The sequence below is a fragment of the Lissotriton helveticus genome, chromosome 6 (genome assembly GCF_964261635.1).
Source record: "Lissotriton helveticus chromosome 6, aLisHel1.1, whole genome shotgun sequence".
NCBI lineage: Eukaryota > Metazoa > Chordata > Amphibia > Caudata > Salamandridae > Lissotriton > Lissotriton helveticus.
In genome coordinates this window covers 649,645,642-649,664,399 of record NC_136067.1, presented here as the reverse complement: position 1 = coordinate 649,664,399, position 18,758 = coordinate 649,645,642, and the positions used below count along the sequence as shown (strand labels likewise).

Here is an 18,758-nt window from a genome sequence, read left to right as displayed (position 1 = left end):
TACCGAGCAGCAACTCGGATGTCTGTATTTTGTCCAAAGAAGTTTACAATTCTCATGCCCTCAGCCATGACACAGATACTGTTATTTCTTAATTTATCTCAGAAGGAGGGTGAGATAAGTTACTGTTGATGAGAACTCAACCTAAAGGACACATTCTAGAGTTTGATGTAGGGCGGCTTATTTCCTGAAATTGTGCGGTCATTCTGCTCTTCGGCATTGTTTATGATTGTTTACTGCATCAGTTATGAGGGCCCTATGTTGTCTTCTCACCTGTGTCTCCCCTGCCCATCACTCTTTCCCACTGCCTGGCCCATGGCCCATGGCTCCCACAGTGTATTATGTTCATACCAGGCGGGGCACACAACCGCTTAAGGGCACTGGAGGTTGGGCATCCCTATTCCTTATTCACTCTGTGGCACATTTATTCAGTATTCAGCCCTTTCAAGGTCCAATACCCACTTAGAGGTTGGCACCAGGAGGGCTCATGCACAGAATAGCACAAACCATACTATGCCACAGTAGGATTCCGTAAACTGATTATGTGTCTCTAAACCCCTCGTGTAAATCCAGTTTTTAGACCAGGCCTACTTACAGAGTATTGACAGGCAGCGGTCAGGCTGGGCAATATATGTGTAGAGAGGCCTACCAACCGTCTTGCTATTAACAGCTCCGAGTAAATAAGCAGCATATTCAAAGCACTTAATAAATCTGTTTTTTGCAGATACGTATATATCCTTGCACTTGCTCTTTGTTCCCCAATATCATTTGAAACCCTTAAGGGATTGTTGTTTTTCTTAGTTCTTTTTTAATTTTACCAACTAAGCTGTCAATAAGACTAACCCCCAGATTCATCATGCTCCTCTTTTGCGAGTCCTTAATAGCGATTATTAAGGAATCGCTATTAAAGACTCGCTAAACGGGATGCATGTTGAAATCTCAAAATTAATAGCGATTTCTACATCTTCCTTATTTGCGATTTGCTAATTGCTAATTGCAAATAAGGATTGACTCCCCCATAGGAATGAATGGGGAGTCAATCCTTATTTGCGATTAGCAATTAGCGAATCGCAAATAAGGTAGCGATTTCAAGGGTGCCAGGGTGTCCAAAGGACACCCTGTAGCACCCCTGAAATGGTGATTTACACTGGTGTTGCGCACACACATGTCCAAAGGACATGTGTGTGTGTGTAACATCCAACATAGAAAAATGCACTAAAGTGCATTTTTCTAAGTTTTCGCTATTTACTACGAAGTCAGACTTCGCGGTAAATAGCAGACAAAAATTGCGAATTCGCAATTCTGAAATGGTTCATGAATTGCATTTAAGGAATCTCAAATAGAGATTCCTTAAATGCAATTCCTCGCAATTAAGCGATTTCAAAATCTGCGATTTTTGCATTTGGGATGATGAATCCCAAATGCAAAAAAAGCGCTCGCAAAGGGCCAGATTCGCAGAATCTGGCCCTTTGCGTGCCGATTTACCGTTGATGAATCTGGCTGATTGTCTCTCCACTAGCAAAACCAACATGAACTTTAATATACAAAGAGACAAAATGTTTCCCAAAAAATTTATTAAAAAACTATCTCCCTTGATAGCTGGAGAGACAGACACAAAAGTGTCCAGAAAAATCTGAATATCATAAATTTAAACTTAAAGTCGAGTTAAGCGCTGTCAGTAGATTTTCCATTTGTAAGACATTAGATTAAAGAGACGTTTCCTCGAAAATTGTTTCACAACATGCAAGGGTTCCCTAATTACAGTAATAAAACTCTTATGGAATGCATGCCTGACACATTATAAACTCAACTCTCTAGAGTAAGATAGAGTAAAATTGTCAAATGTATTAATTAATTCCATGCTAATTATCCCAGACTTTCTTTTTACCACCCCAGTCAAGCAGTTGAACATGCGGGCCAAGGGAGTTGAGAGGGGACAGTGAAAGATGAGTTGCGCCTGGCTTCTGCCAAATGGTGGTCTCAGAGCTCAATCTCGAAGCTCCTGCATACTTGACACTTGAAACCTTAACAATCCAAGTGTTTGCGCTGCCTGTATTGAAGGATAATACTTTAAAAAAACAGTGAGGTATACTGCAGTAAGTATGTATTGTATTGTATTGTAATTGCATTTATATAGCGCTTACTACCCCTGACGAGGCATTGAAGCGCTTTTTCGGCGAGTAGCACGCTACTCCGGGACCCATAGAGGATTAGTGTTGAATTAGTATAGTGACAAATGCAAAACAACAGTTGATGGACAGAATGCAGAACAATGTCATACATTCACCCCAGTACAGAGATCTGGGCCTAAATCCATCGTTTTTTGCACTCCACACCACCCAAGGTCAGACATGGCCATATGCAAATCAGCCTTTGCCCTGTTCCTCATGGGAACAGTCCAGCCCGACCTGCAAGCCATGTCTTTCCTGGACCGGAATCAAGCATCCAAGGACCGGTTTCTGGCTATCAGCACATCATCAGCCTGGATAGCTTGACTCCAGTGGTGTGGAGAGCATGGGACTCACTTCTGAGCATACCCATCCCACTCGGGGTGACAAATGCAAAGACAACAATTGATGGACAGAATGCAGAACAATGTCATACATTCACCCCAGTACAGAGATATGGGCCTAAATCCATCGTTTTTTGCACTCCACACCACCCCAGGTCAGACATGGCCATATGCAAATCAGGCTTGGCCCTGTGCCTCATGGGAACAGTCCAGCCCGAACTGCCAAGCCATGTCTTTCCTGGACCGGAATCAAGCATCCTAGGACTTTCCTGGACCGGAATCTAGCATCCTAGGACCTTTCCTGGACCGGAATCAAGCATCCTAGGATAGTATAGTGAAACATGCACGTTCATTTTAAGTGGTGGATAGGTTAGTCAGTTATTCGGATTTGGAATGATAGCAGAACGATAGCGGAGGAAAAGAAGTTTGTACTTATATAGCGCTGGTTACCCATGATGGGGTGTTGAAGCACGCTATTCCGGAAGCCCATAAAGAATTAGTGGTGAATTAATATGGTGAAATATGAAAGTAATTTCTGTGGTGGATATTAGTCAGTTATTTTGAGTGAGAAGGATAGCGGAGGGATAAAAGGGGAAGAAAGGTTTGCATTCATATAGCACTTGTTACCCCTAATGGATGTTGAAGCGCTTTTCTGGCGAGTAGCACGCCACTCTGGAACCCATAAAGGATTAGTGTTGACAATTAATACAGTAAAATATGAAGTAATTTGAGTAGTGGATATGCTATTCATTTATTTGGGTAGCGACGGGTAAGTGGTGGATAGTGAAGGGAAAGAGGTTTGTATTTATATAGCGCTTGCTACCCCTGATGGTGTTTTGAAGCGCAAGTAGCACGCTACTCTGGAACCCATCAGGATTAGTGTTGAATTAGTATGGTGAACCATGACAGTAATTTTAGTGGTGGATATGTTAGTCAGTTATTTGGATTGAGAAGAGTTGGGGAGGGGTAGAAAAGAGGGAAGAGTTTAGAAAGGTTTTTTGGGGGGGTCGGTATAGTAAAAGAGGTGTCAGATGATGCAAGGAGGGGTAGAGTAGGAGCAAGTATAGAAAGGGTTATTTTGAGGATCATAGAAGTGGTATGAGGTTTGGGATAAATGAGAGAGTGGATGTAGAGGATATATTGATAGATGTATAGGATGGGAGATAGGGTAGTGCATTGGAAAGAGTAGTAGAAAGAAGTTTGAGATGAGTCAGAAAGTTGGCTAGAAGATATATTGAGAGAAGAATAGGCTGAGAAATAGGATAGTGCATTGGTAATGCTAAATTAGAGGAAAGTGATAGATATATATATAGATCCATAAGTACATTGAAAGTACATAGATGCATAAAGGAGGTATGTATATTGGGCAGCATTTCTGGCCCTGGCCAGTCTTGAACAGGCTCAAACACTTGTCCTCTTCGCCCTTAGCCTTGACGCTTGGGCTGAGACACCCTAACCCTGGCCTTTTATAACCCTAGTAATCATGTGACCCCGTCAGCCAATGGGAACCCTAGCCCTAACACTATCCAATCACAACACTAGCCCTAAAAATCTAGAACCAATAGGAGACCAGGACCTTACAGCCAATCTTAGCTCTAGTCCAAGCACCCAATCAGTTCAAAAACTCTGATCTCTACGTCCAATAGAGGCCCTAGCCCTACCAGTAGCCCCAACCACACCAAAGCAACCAATGGCATAGGAAGGCCTAGTCCCTATGTCAATAGAAAGCCTAATCCTACTCTTAGTCCCACAACTAGTCCAGCAATCAATCACACCACAAGCCCTAATCGCTACCTCCAATTAAAGCTCTAACCCTACCCCTAGTCCCACCCTAGTCCCAACAACCAATAACACAGGAAACCCTAGTCCCTACTTCCAATAGAAATCCTAACCCTAGCCCTAGTCCCAACCCTACATTGATAGAATCACAGACCCAGAAAACCAATCAGAACACTCAAATACCCAACCAATGAGGACACTAACCTTAATCCAATAGAAACATCAGATACAACCACCAATCAATGTATACATGTACCAACCACTAGCAGACCATATAAGGTCCCAGCAAGCTCAGACAAGGTTTGCTGGCCAGCGAGTTGGAAGCTGCTTCTCCTGTTCAGAATCTTCTGGGAGGCAGACCGGCTCAATCCACACATTGGACTTCTGCAGGTAAAGGCCTCACTAACTTGAAAACTAACAATGCTGTCTGTATAAAACTTTACTCCCTCTCCTGGCCAACAAACGAAGTGCACAGTCCCTAGTAAACACAGTTTAAACAGCTCACAATAGCACCCTCTGATGTAGAATATCCCTGTTGCTGGGGGGGAGGCAGGGGGGCTGGTTTCACTGGCGTGTGAACACAAAATGGTGGCTGAGGGTGCACTGCTTTAACATACAGGTCTTAGCACAGAGCAAAGGAGAAATTTGGAGGGAAAACTGAATAGTCACCAGGAATGAGATGGAAATTTGGACTGAAAATCCCACAATTCAGCACATTAAATGGAACCAATCATGGGCAGGAAAAACCACAAGTTTAAAACACAAAACAGGTGATAAAATATGCAATAACAGGCAGGTTAAAACTACAATTTTGAACAGTAACAACCAAAGGCAAAGACAGTAATCACAGAAAGGGAAAATCGTTTTTGTAAACTTTTGTTTTGGGGAAGAGACAGCACTAGTCTGCCTCCTTACCACTTCTTGGACTCTGCTCACTGCAATCTGAGGCACAGGTAGGCTGCAACTCACAAGATGCAAAGATACAACTCATACTTTAAGCTCCCCTTTTATACTGTGGTCTATACATGTTCTGCATCTTTGGCGAACATGTGACTTTGAAATGTTCCATATTCATCTACCCCAGGGTGCGGTATATTTACCAGGGGATTTTGCCACTGGAACATCACTATGGCGCAAGGCTGTCTGTGTTTCTCAACTGGCTACACTACCTTGAGGTCCCTCTGTATTCAAAATGCAATGTATTACTGTATTCTGATTGGTCCAACCCAACTGTGAGTGATATGCCATATTAGATTACTGTCACACACCTTCCTGACTCACCCTCACACGAGAGATACATCAGGATAACTACATCATTGCCTTAAACAGTGATATGGCCTTTACCCCCATGCTTGGGAGGTACGCCATATACTTTTGTTCCTATATTTATAAACATCTTGGTGCTGTACACTGACAATGTAATGTCCATTTCGTGTTGAAGTTCATCCCCTATGAGATTGCGATACACTGCATTCTAATATGAACTGTGCTGGTGATTTGCACTACGGTCCTGAATCTGTACTGTCCTAACTGTGATGTCTAACACCTTCCTGACTCACTCTCACACGAGAGATATATCAGGGCAACTACATCATTGCCATAACTAGAGATATGGCCTTTACCCCCATGTTTGGGAGGTACGCCTTATACTTTCGTGCCTATATTAACAAACATCTTGGTGCTGTACACTGACAATGTAATGTCTATTTCGTGCTGAAGCTCATTCCCTATGAGATCGCGATACACAGCATTCCAATATCAATTGTACTGTTGATTTGTACTATGGTCCTCAATCCGTACTGTCCTGATTGTGATGTATTATATTATCTCATGTATGAATTTCAAATGTGTCTTATCCAAGACTGGCACTGCAATATAATAAGTATCGAGCCCATACCACGCCTGGCCCTACCTCTGGAATTACAACCATTACTTTATTGAAATTAACTTTGATTTCATTGTGCCATCGAATTACTCACACTATCATGAGAGAACGATAGTAGTCTTTCTTCTAGCTCCAAACGAGCATCACGTGGCTCAGTTGCCAAGGTGATTTTACTATCAGGAAACTGGCCCCGCTACGGCTAGTTCGTGTGGCGTTCCCAGTCCCGATTGATTCGGCGCGTGTGAGTACTTGTTTGCTCCTCTTCTTATCTACCCTTCTAGAAACTGCTACTGATTTGTACTCACGGGCGTTTAACACTAAATCCCCGTATTTTTTCTAACAGACACCACAGAGTTACAAAACCCGCGGTTTACAGGTGGAACCGCCCCCAAACCGCATTATTGACGGTGAGTCTCTGATAACCTGCCAGTTTGGTTAAAACGGTATTATTGCACAGTCGTCTGTATTGGTCCTTTTTAGGTCTCGGAACTGCGAACAGATTGCGAAGCAATCTGTCGTTCCGAGACTCTATTGTAATCATTCTCGCTTTTACGGAGTCAAGGGAGACAGGAGACAAGCGAGGTGCACGCGCAACCTTGGAACTGGGATCAGGTCGCGCGCGCTTCCTGTCTCCCATGGCTCCTGAGAAGCAGACTCACACGCACGCATACACACACATACAGCCCCCCCGCCGCGCATACACACACATACAGACTCCCCCCCCCCGCCGCCGCCGTGCATACACACACAGAACCCCCCCCTTACACACACACATCTCCTACCTCGTCTCGGCGTGTTATCGTGCTCCCCGCTCCTCTGGTGCGCGCGCACCACTGGTTTCGATTCCCGCGTCGGCCGGTTTCGAGTCTTCTTTTCCGAATTCCCTCCCTCTCCCTCTACACTTTGTAGGTGCAGCACACACTTGACAAGCAACAGCACCGTCCAATCCTAAAAGCAGCAGTTAGCACGCTAGCCCTACTCCGTCACGTGACCCGGAAGCAGACTGTACCGTTCAGCGCCCAGTGAAAAAGATGTAAACACCGTGCGCGCGCACCCCGTACGACCGTCATCTAGGATCCAGCTGCTTGTTTATAATCGGTTCCATTCTAAACAGCAATTTAGTCTTTTTTCGGTTTCTATGACACGGTACACCGCGAGAATTGAGCTGCTGCGGTTGCACGTGCTGGAAACCTTAATAAGGAGAAGAACACCGCCCCGCCGCACTCTACACGATTAATGCGTGTGAGCCGGACATCGGATACGGTGGTGAGTAATAGTTGTTATTTTTTTTCCCTTTCCTCCAGTGAGAGGTTGCCCCCTTGCGGTATTGAAGTTTTCAGAGGCCGTATTCCTCCTGCGTTTCTCCCTTACGTAGATTGAAGCCCGTTTTTGCCCATATGGATGTACAGAGATCTCCCCTCAAACCTGATTAGAAGGATTGTTTTGTGCCTAAAGGTATTTCAATACATGCATCATGCCCAGCTTCAGCACTGATTACAGGTTACTTAATTGTTTCCCTCAATTCAATCACGGGATGTTCCGCTGTTTTAATCGAGACCTCGTTTAATCGGTTTTTCCTTCCGTGTTTGAAGAAGGTTGTCATGGCATGATTGGCTGTTTAACTGTCTAAGGGCCGATCCTTTGGGAATTTACTGAGTCCGTTCACTTTCTCCTCCCAATTCTGCTCGCTATGAGAGCACTGTCATTGATTTTGGAACCCACTTTGGCTCCTTTTCCATTACTCCACACTTACCTATCTACCTACAGTAGAGAGACCTTTTTGCTCTCGCAATTGATTGATGATTTTTTCAACCCTCCGTATATTGTGTTTTGTATTTTGTTGGGTTTAACCCGGCAGGGTGTTGTTAATGATTTAAATGTACAAGCTTACAAGTAATTCAGCTGGTCTTTGGCAGGTATGCATCTGAAATAACCCACTCGCTTTTGTATCGACCCATTTCTTAGGACAAAAGACACTCTGTATAACAGGAGCCTGGTGGCCCATTTACTAGCCGCAGAGGCTGCCACTCATCCATAGTGGCCTTTTGGTAATTATTGCAACTGCGTTTCCCTTCTAATTTTAAGGTGTTTCTTCGTTAGCTCACTCAATATTTTTTAACCTTAGGTGCCCGATCCCCCCACACCACCTCTTAGTCCTGATGAAGACCCCAAAGTAAGGTGCCACTCAACCTACACTGACCAGGGGTCGAAACGTCGACTTTCCGTTTGTACTGATACCTACCCTCAATCAACAGACCAAATTACTGTGTATATATGTGATAGGATTCCACAAATTGTTAGAAATGTATGGGGCAAAACCAGTATGCCCATGTGATGTCAACAAGAAATGTTCTATGTGACTACATTTGCTCTTTTTGAACTGTTCTACACTACCCCAATTCCTCACCTACACTCATCCTTCTTCCCTCCTCCCTTCCTTCTCATTTCACTCTGGACACAACGTTAACCTGCATAAAGCATTTATACATGAAATGTATCTAATGAGGATGTGAATAAACAACATCACTCATTTCTGGTTGTGTTGTGAGTTGTATGTGCATGTTTTTGAATAACTTTTGTTTGTTTTATAAAACACGTTGACTGGGACCCTTACCTTTGCAGCAGAGTGAGTGACAGCAGAGTGTGAGTGACAGCAGAGTGTGAGTGACAGCAGAGTGAGAGTGACAGCAGAGTGAGAGTGACAGCAGAGTGAGAGTGACAGCAGAGTGAGAGTGACAGCAGAGTGAGAGTGACAGCAGAGTGAGAGTGACAGCAGAGTGAGAGTGACAGCAGAGTGAGAGTGACAGCAGAGTGACAGCAGTGAGAGTGACTGCATAGTGAGAGTGACTGCAGAGTGAGAGTGACTGCAGAGTGAGAGTGACTGCAGAGTGAGAGTGACTGCAGAGTGAGAGTGACTGCAGAGTGAGAGTGACAGCAGAGTGAGAGTGACAGCAGAGTGAGAGTGACAGCAGAGTGAGAGTGACTGCATGAGTGAGAGTGACTGCATGAGTGAGAGTGACTGCATGAGTGAGAGTGACTGCATGAGTGAGAGTGACTGCATGAGTGAGAGTGACTGCATGAGTGAAAGTGACTGCATGAGTGACAGCAGAGTGAGAGTGACAGCAGAGTGAGAGTGACAGCAGAGTGAGAGACACAGCAGAGTGAGAGACACAGCAGAGTGAGAGACACAGCAGAGTGAGAGGGACAGCAGAGTGAGAGGGACAGCAGAGTGAGAGCAACAGCAGAGTGAGAGTGACAGCAGAGTGAGAGACTCAGCAGTGTGAGTGTTCCAGAGAGAGCAGGGTATGCTGGTGCGCTTACACGGTGCACTGACACACAGGAGCTAAAACAAAGAACAGCTGAACCCGTGTCTTGGAAGCTTCATGGAGGCAGCCGGTCCTCTGTGAGGGGAGCAGCAAGGAGGGGACGCCCCAACCATTCAAGCACAACTACTCACAACCTACTGTACGATTACAACACAGGCCAAAGGGCAGAGCTAGGTCTTTTCGCATTACGTAGGGTGAGCAGTGTGTGAGTGTGTAGGGTGAGCAGTGTGTGAGCGTACAGGGTGAGCAGTGTGTGAGCATGCAGGGTGAGCAGTGCGTGAGCATGCAGGGTTAACAGTGTGTGAGCGTGCAGGGTGAACATTGTGTGAGCGTGCAGGGTGAACATTGTGTGAGCGTGCAGGGTGAACATTGTGTGAGTGTGTAGGGTGAGCAGTGTGTGAGTGTGCAGGGTGAACATTGTGGGAGTGTACAGGGTGAACTGTGTGTGAGTGTGTAGGGTGAGCAGTGTGTGAATGTGCAGGGTGAGCAGTGTGAGAGTGCAGGGTGAGCAGTGTGAGAGTGTGTAGGGTGAGCAGTGTGTATGTGTGTAGGGTGAGCAGTGTGTGAGTGTGCAGGGTGAACATTGTGTGAGTGTGCGGGGTGAACAGTGAGAGTGTGCAGGGTGAACAGTGTGTGAGTGTAGGGTGTGAGTGTGCAGGGTGAGCAGTGTGTGAGTGTGTAGGGTGAGCAGTGTGTGAGTGTGTAGGGTGAGCAGTGTGTGAGTGTGTAGGGGCAGTGTGTGAGTGTGCAGGGTCAGTGTGTGAGTGTGCAGGGTACGAAAACCTGATCTAAGTCCACCACACACACACACACACCACCACACACACTCTCTCACACCACACTCTCACCACCACACACTCACCACCACACACACACACAAAACCAGCCGTCAGTGCACGCTTTCACCGGGCACAAACACCACCAGCCGTCAGTGCATGCTTTCACCGGGCGCAAACACCACCAGCCATCAGTGCAGGCTTCCACCAGGCGCACACCACCAGAGGTCAGTGCACGCTTTCACCAAACACACACACACCAACAGCCATCAGTGCACACTTTCACCAGGCACACACACCACTAGCCGTCAGTGCACACTTTCACCAGGCACACACACCACAAGCCGTCTGTGCATGCTTTTACCAGGCACACACACCACCTGCCGTCAGTGCACGCTTCCACCAGGCACACACACCTCCAGCCGGCAGTTCACGCTTCCACCAGGCACACACACCACCAGCCATCAGTGCACAATTTCTACAGACACACACACCACCAGCCATCAGTGCACACATCAATTGTTAAAGCATCCACAATTAACTATTGTAGCAATCACAGTATGGTACACTTTACTTTTAAACATATTAATCTAAAGCGCAGCATGCCACCATTGCTACAATCCAACCCACATAATTCAACTACACACCACATGCATACACTCCATAACACATGGCTAAAAGACATTGCCATTTACAATGCCATTAGCTCTAACTCAAATAAATCCGAGACCTATTGCATTTCCAATGCTTGTGCTTTATATTAAAGTGATCAGTTCGCCCGTTTATTTTTAGGTGCGATCGGTTTACCGACACCTGTACTTCCTCCACCATTTCCATTCAGTCGGTAAGCTAGTCTAACCATATGTCGGCTTATTCCTTTGTATTTCACTATGCAAATTGTTTCCATTTTAAATGTTGCGTGTTCCCTTGCAGACACGTACCAACTATATGAACTCCATGTGATGTCATCACGTATCATCCTGTGATTCTTGACCTACAGGTACCCCTGACTTACTCACTATCCCAAATCTTGGTTTAGAAGATGTCCTCTATCCTTCCCATGCTGGGTATCTGACCGTAACGCTCCGGTCCACAATTCCTGTATGCCATTAGGAGTTGACTCATTGTTACAGTCTTTAAGGGGACAGGTGTGCCAATACTATTTATGCTTTGTCATGGCAAGACCTGTCTACTCGTGTGCAGTAATTAATATATGCTGATAACGGTGTTTTTCCAATTGTCCATTGTGTGCCTACCCTGATTTTACTTTGGTAAGATTCATATCTCCTGGAATAATATAGTTTCCTTTTACACATCTCTATTAGGTTGCCTACCCCATCCTTTCTGGTCCTGAAGAAGACCCCACAGCAAGGGCACAATTTATCCCTGCATATATAAGAGGGTCGAAACGTCGACAACCACCTTTCTTTGTGTCAACTTCACGCCACCATTGTAACATTAATTGTACTTTGTGGAGTATGCCTTTTTGATTTCAACGCCTGAACCTTTGGTCATTTTGTGTTGCATTCAATTCGTCAATATAGTGTTGCCAATTGACTGATTTTATTGTCACCAATTCCTTCCATCCCCACATCCTCACTTGATTACCACCTCCTTTCCCTCTCCTTCCCCTGGGCACTGCGCAACCTCCTTATACTACATGATAAATTGTTTTGTATATTGAATATACTTTATCCCATTGTGAATTAAACATTGTGGATACATTAAGTGTCCTGCGAGTTCTAGTTTGTGATTTGTGTTTATTACTTTTTGTTCACACTGGGACCCCTTCCTCCTAGTACTTTCAGAACCCAGGTCCCAGTGACTATGTTTGGGTAAACCCCCTCATATATACTCCCCTGTGTTGTCTCTAGGCAGCTATTTTTATCACCAGCCCTAGGGAAAACACAGGGGCATGCCATATTGTTGTAAATATGGTGCATTCCTGAATTTTAGAAATGGTCGAGCACAGCGCTGCACAATTTGCCGCAGCTCCGAGCTCCGCCATTTCCTTGTAAATATGTGCCCGTGTGTCCAGATGCTGTGAACATGAAGGGTAAATATGTTTTCCGCTATGATAATTAAATACGTGTTATCCAATATTACGTCACTGACATCACCATATTAGTTAGTCGGCAGACACCGGTCTAGACAAGCTAACACATCACGCACCTTTATTCACATTACTTGTAAATAAAAAAAGATCCTGCTTGTGCTTTGCAAAAGTTTTTTCCGAATGTATCAATACTATCTAAAACAGTAATATCAATTCATGGGTAGGGCAGATGATGGCACTTGAAAGACTTCAAATGGCAGACCCTACCGAATCTAGGGGCGATCCTCACTGACACCTTGAGTTTAGTAAGAATAAGAATAGGTGATCTCCCAGTCTTCCTGTGCCGTGACCCGATAATCAAGAGGTGAGATAAGTTCTTGCTTCTGTATGGGTACATTATCTGTGTATTTATGTCAAATACATCCTGCCCCACCTGTACTTACATTGAAATATCTTTGACTTTCACTATATAGAGTAGACCTATACCCATTGTTTTGTTCTTGGTCAAGGGCTTTTACCAAGTGAATTTGCAGGGACATGAACAAATAATTGTGCCTAAAAACAGTGCTTCTATGAACTTGAATCTAATCAGTTCTTCTCACCACGGGTCTGTTTGTATGCTTTTTTTTTGCGGTGCTATAATTTTTATTTTTAAGGCGGATCCAAAATATGTCCTTCACTGGTCGTATACTTACAGCTTTGGTAACTGTAGCAGGAGAGGCCAGGTGTAGTTCTGTGGTTTCAAAAAGAAGCTTCATGCTTTCTGCAAACTCCAGATTGTCTCCATTACTGAGCTGTAGCACCTGAGGAACCAAGGAAAGGAAAGACAGTTTGGTTGTTGGCATGCACTGCTGATGAACATCTGGAACCCCATCCCGACAAAGATCAGACTCGCTTGAACGTCAGGCTGTCACCTTCACGTTTCCATTTCTAGAAGACCTACCTCTGCAAGAAAAACTTTGCCCATGGGAGCTTTTCCACATTCAGTACCCAGCACCAAACACCAGCTATACAATAATGAAGTGTGTGCCATGGCACCATGTGCTCCATTCCATTGCCTTGTAGGCAGGTTTGAACTTTACAAGTACCCCACAAAATGTGACATCACCGCAAAAACTTTGCATAGTAATACAGAACTTATTTATGGGCAACCAATTTGTTCTGGGCTATTTGAACATATAACTTCATAATCACTCCTTCTGATATTTAAACAGGATAAACACCATTGGTAGGCTCATGCTACTTTGGCGACCACGGGCTGTATTACAGAAGGTGTTCCGGTGGCGCAATGGGCATTTGTGCCCACTTTGCATGCCCCTGGGGTACTTTGGTATTACAGAAGGGGACGCAGATGCTGGTGCGGCCCCTTCTGTAATACGATAGCGCTGGCGCACATGTAGTGCCAGTGCTACTGAGAGAGGGCGTTCCCTCATTTGCATTGGGGGGGTGGCCCCATGGAAATGATGCATTCACTTTGTCTGTGCGCCACGCTGTATTACTGACATGGGTGCAGAGGCAAACATGGCCATAGGAGGTGCACTGAAAGTGCACCACTAAAAGATGACGCACTGTCAGTGCGCCCCCTGAGGGAAGCCATATTGACTTTTTAAAGGCATTTTTAGTTCTCTTCAATAAGATTAAAAAGTATGCAATTTTTGGCATACTCATTTATTTTTCTAAAATGTAGTTCTTTTCATGAAACATCTTTCTAACTTCTATCATTACTTTTATTGCTGTCTATGCTCTTAACAAGCCTCTCACTACCATAAGTCACTGGGTTTCTAAATGTGGAAAGTATGTGGAATGTTCAGAGGGAACTGAGGATGGAACAGTAAGGTTGTTTACGTGAAATGTAACATATTTTAGTAATGGCAAGGTGGTAGTCTTATTTATCACAAAATCCTGTGCGAAAAGAGCAATTTCTTGAGTGATTTCAATGTAGACAGTAGACAGGGTTGCTCAATTTATTCAAAATTCAGTTGGTTTGACCTTTTTGACCTTGTCATCTGTAAGTGTACATCATATTCGTCTGCAGGAATGCATACCAATTCTGACTCTGTCAAGATCCATTGTACGTGCAAAACAAGGGTTTGTGATATTTTCTTTCATGCCTAAACAGAAATTACTTTGCTGACAAGAAAATAACTACAACTTTGTCGTGGATGCCCTGTTTAAAATGTGAGAATCACTCTTTATAAAATGAATGCCTGCGTGTATACTGAAAACAGGTCACAGTGAGCCCTGAGGGCATGGTCTCATTGGCTGTTAGGTGGCACTGTTACACACTGGCTGGAAGGGTCTGGGATAACAGATAGAGTCACCACGCAACAGGAATTAGGCCTGACAGGCTGCCTCAGTGTCTGATTATCAATGTGCATGGTGTGAGGTGTGATTGGTGGGGTGGATGAAGGAGTGAGTCTTTAGTCTGCCCAGTGAGAAGGTTTCTATGTACAAGTCACTCTTGGAGACATAGGGGGCTGGTGATGGAGAGCCTTGAACTAGGCTACAGCTTCATCAGCTTTCCTGAGAGCCCCCAGGACAAGGAAAGAACCTGAATGAAGTCTGAGAGCTACATGTCCACCATGTGTGCTTGAGCATGCAGCCTGTTGTCGCTTGGTCCCACACTGCTCTTCATGGACTACAGAGGCCTAGATTCTGAGTGATAAAAGAACTAAAGCTTATGACCAAGTGGGACCAGAGTAAGTATCTAAACATGATACAATGGTCCTAAGGGACTGATTAGAACAGGTTCTTTGTAAATATATCCAACCGGCATGTATTACTCATTATGTATCAGCACAAACAAATATTCAGAAGAGCCTCTCTTCTTTAGAAGAACAAAACTTATGTAGATCCAATGGTTCATTCTAGTAACTTATTCTGTGCTCGGCGGCTTGGACTTTTGGATGTGACTGTGAGGCACAATATATTTACAGAACTTTAGACAACTTGTTATCAAAGACGTTAGACTGGATATATTGTATCTATTAGGTGAAAAAAGATGATGTGTAGAGTTCTGCTAAGAGAGACACATTCGTCTCAAGATTACATTGTATCCAGTGTGCTTATAAGCTGCTGCTGATAACATGTGAGATAGATGCACATTTTGCATCGGCCCCTGAAGTTTTCTGCCAGGTTGTTGTAGAAAGCTGGGCCAGTATATACTAAAACAAAGTAATGTATAGTGTGCACAGAGTCCAGGGAGTCCCCAAATGTATAGCAGTGACTAAATTAGGTGCATGCTCTCTTTTTAGTAAGCATTTATTGTATTCACTCACTCAAGGTTGATTGCACATACTCAGAGACTGAATCCAGACCATTTATGTAAGCATAAAATAGATATACTAAGATTTTATTTTGTAGAGCCGAGCAGGACTTAGCACAGGTAAGTAAAAACAATTTCAAATGCAAAACTGTATACAGAAATGCAATTGTGGATTGTATTGGAATCATTTACAGGTTTGTATTACTTTAAAAATTGTTTAAAATATTGTCAGATTACTTTTGATTCCACTTGGATTACTTTTCAGTTACCTTCAGGACTTGAAGCGATATGCCAAAATATCACACACTGGATGTTGTTACTTCAGGTATGTACAAGAATTCTAAAGTTAAGACAAAGTTACTTTGTTTACATACAAACACAGTAGGTCAACATAACATTTTTTTAGGGACAAAACTCGTAACATTGGTTCCTATGGGGAAACCCGTGTTATTAGTTCACAGGTAAGTAAATGACTTAGGAATAGGAGTTTTGAGGGTTAAGACCAAGGTTCCCCAGGTCCAGATGGCCACTCAATTTGCACCACCAGCAGCACTAGGGTGGCCGGGTGCAGAGTGCAGGGACGCTATGTTAGCCAATGGGGCTAAGGGGGGATTCAGTCAGGGACTGCTTAGCTGTGGGAGCAAAGCTCCTGGAGTTAGGATCAGCACTGCAGGAGACAGGGGTGGCCAGGTGCAGAGTGCCAATGAGGCGTCAGAGACCCTGTAGATTTCAATGACGATCTCCGGGTCGGAAAAGATGCTGCAGGCTCAATCATGGAGGCTTACTGAAAGTGACCACTGGTTGGAGAGGTAAGTTGGGTTCTTGAGGGATGCCTGGACACCATCAGTTAGGCCACCCAAGGCCATGGGGCATCGGGTCTTCTTACCAGCTCCGGTCGCGGTCGGTGGAACCCTTCAGGTTCAGGCTGCAGGTGTCATCTTGGAGCTTGAGGGAGGTCGAGGATCACCATACTCCAGGTCATAATTGCTGAGGAGACCTCCTCTGGGTGGTGGGCCACTCCAACTTGGGCCGTAGGTGTCGGGTCCAGAGTGGTACAAGATCAAGTAGCTGCCTGAATCTGAGGGTGGGGTTGGGAAAGGTGGGGACACCTCGCCTCCGAATTTAGTTTTCCTGCTGATTCTCCCGCCCAAAGTAGGGGTCAGAACCAATGGGAGCCAGTTGCTAAGGGCAGCAGCGGGCAGGGAAAGTTTACAAAGGTGACAGGTCTTTGAAGCTTCCCCTTTCATGGACCCAGCCCATTCTGGAGGAGGAGGAATGACACCTCTACCCAGGATAGGCTTTGTTTCTGGACCCAGAGAGCGGAGGATCTCTACCCAGGGTCCAGAAATCTGTCTGGTAGTGGCAGATGGCGGGCAGCTATTCAGGAACCACACCAGTGCTGGTTGTCTTTCAGGGGGCAACTCTAAGATTCCCTTGGTGTGCATTTTACATTAAATTCCACACTGGCATCAGTGTGGGTTTAATGTGCTGAGAAGTTTGCAACCAGAACTTCCCAGGGTTCATTCAGTAAAGCCATTATGGAGCTGTGGAGCTCGTAATGACCAACTCCCAGACCATATACTCTTTATAGCTTTTCTGCACTTACAATGTTTAAGAATAGACTTAGACGCTGTAGGGGGGCAATGCTCATGCAACTGTACCCTCACCTGTGGTCAACTGCACGCTGTTAGAGGGGTGGCTTACCTGGGCCACAGGCAGTTGTTACAGACATGGCACACAGGGATCTGTGCCATGTTTACTCTTTACTTTTTGCTGCACCAAAACATGCAGCCTGCAATGGCAGTGTGTGGGTGTTAATGTACAAGGCCCCTAAGGTTGGCACAAAAGGTACTGCAGCCCTTAGAGGCCTTCCCTAGTCACAGTGCCCTTGGTACCCATGGTACCTTTTACAAGGGGCTTACCTGTGGCCAGAGATGTGCCAATTGTGGGTACAAAAGTACAGCTTTGGGAAAGAACATAGGCCCTGGGAACCTGATTGGCAGGGTCCCAGGGCACACCAAGTCAAAGTGCATCATGCGCCGGGCAAAAAGTAGGGGGTAACCATGCAAAAAGGGGCACTTTCCTACAGTAGTCTATTAATAAATGTTGATAGACAGATTGAAAATGTTCAGATAAGACCCATTGATTGAGACATTGAGTTGAAACGTCGATAGCACACCTTAGGGTGTAATTTGATTGCTCTAAGTGGAGACCTGAAAATGATTAAAGGATCCTCCATTCCATGCCTTAATAACCTTGGAAGAACCAGGTCCTCACCAGAACAACGCAGGTAAAAACTTCATATTGTTTAGCCTGATTTGTTTTTGCACAGATATGCTTTTACTTCTCATCCTAGTACCTCATTCTAGTACCACATAGTATTAGTCTACCCAAGGCAAACATTAGTAAGGTAAGTTTAAATATATATATGTATGTATATATAAAATTTTTATCTTTTGGCGGAGACTTACCTTAAATGCGTTGTAAAGGCATGGGTGGCAAAGGCCTATATGTGGTAAAAACTTGTGTGGTAACAAATATGTGGTAAAGGCACAGTAATGTAATAAGCGCATTGTAAACACTGTATCCCCTTTGCTTCCAGTCGACTCCTTCCGCTCACTGATTCCAGGCTGCTCATGTCTCTTAGTAAGCCTTGCCAGCCTGCCATGTCAGCCCTTTTTGCTTCCTATGCCCTAGGCTCAGCCCCCGAGGTTCTTGTGCCCTATGCTCCAGGATCAGTGCTACTCACCGTTTTCTGTTCCCATGCCATTTTCCAACCATTCTCCCTTTTTCCCACCGCATTGCCCCTCCCAGAACCTACTTAATGGAGGTCGCAACGCGTCTGCTCCGCCGGCACACGAAAGGCACGTCAAAGGCACGCCCGTCTGCGCCTGCCCGCACCTGAACGGTGCCCTGTGCCAGGGACCCTGGCGCTGCGGACATTCACAGGTAATCCACCACAGATCTTTGCTCCACAGCAGAACCGTTCACCTGCCACCAATGCCAATTCACCTGAAAACTAGGACAACACGCCCTCTGTGAAACCTGCACCACTCCCACCCCGCAAGTCAACACCACTCTGGAAACACTCCCATGCCTCCTAATCAACGCCAGATCACTCTGCAAACATGCCATCAAAGTCTGGGACACCCTGATGTGACC

At 45.1% G+C, this 18,758-nt stretch overlaps 1 protein-coding gene across 1 annotated transcript in view; it reads right to left on the bottom strand.

Annotated features, from left to right (window-relative positions):
* The window catches only part of LOC144762435 (dynein axonemal heavy chain 5-like), a 1,437,549-nt gene that overhangs the window by 618,245 nt on the left and 800,546 nt on the right, over positions 1 to 18,758 (bottom strand). The window contains exon 58 of the mRNA XM_078647616.1: positions 13,027 to 13,134. Within this exon, the coding sequence (XP_078503742.1) occupies positions 13,027 to 13,134 (108 nt within the window). The remainder of the gene's footprint in view (positions 1 to 13,026; positions 13,135 to 18,758) is intronic.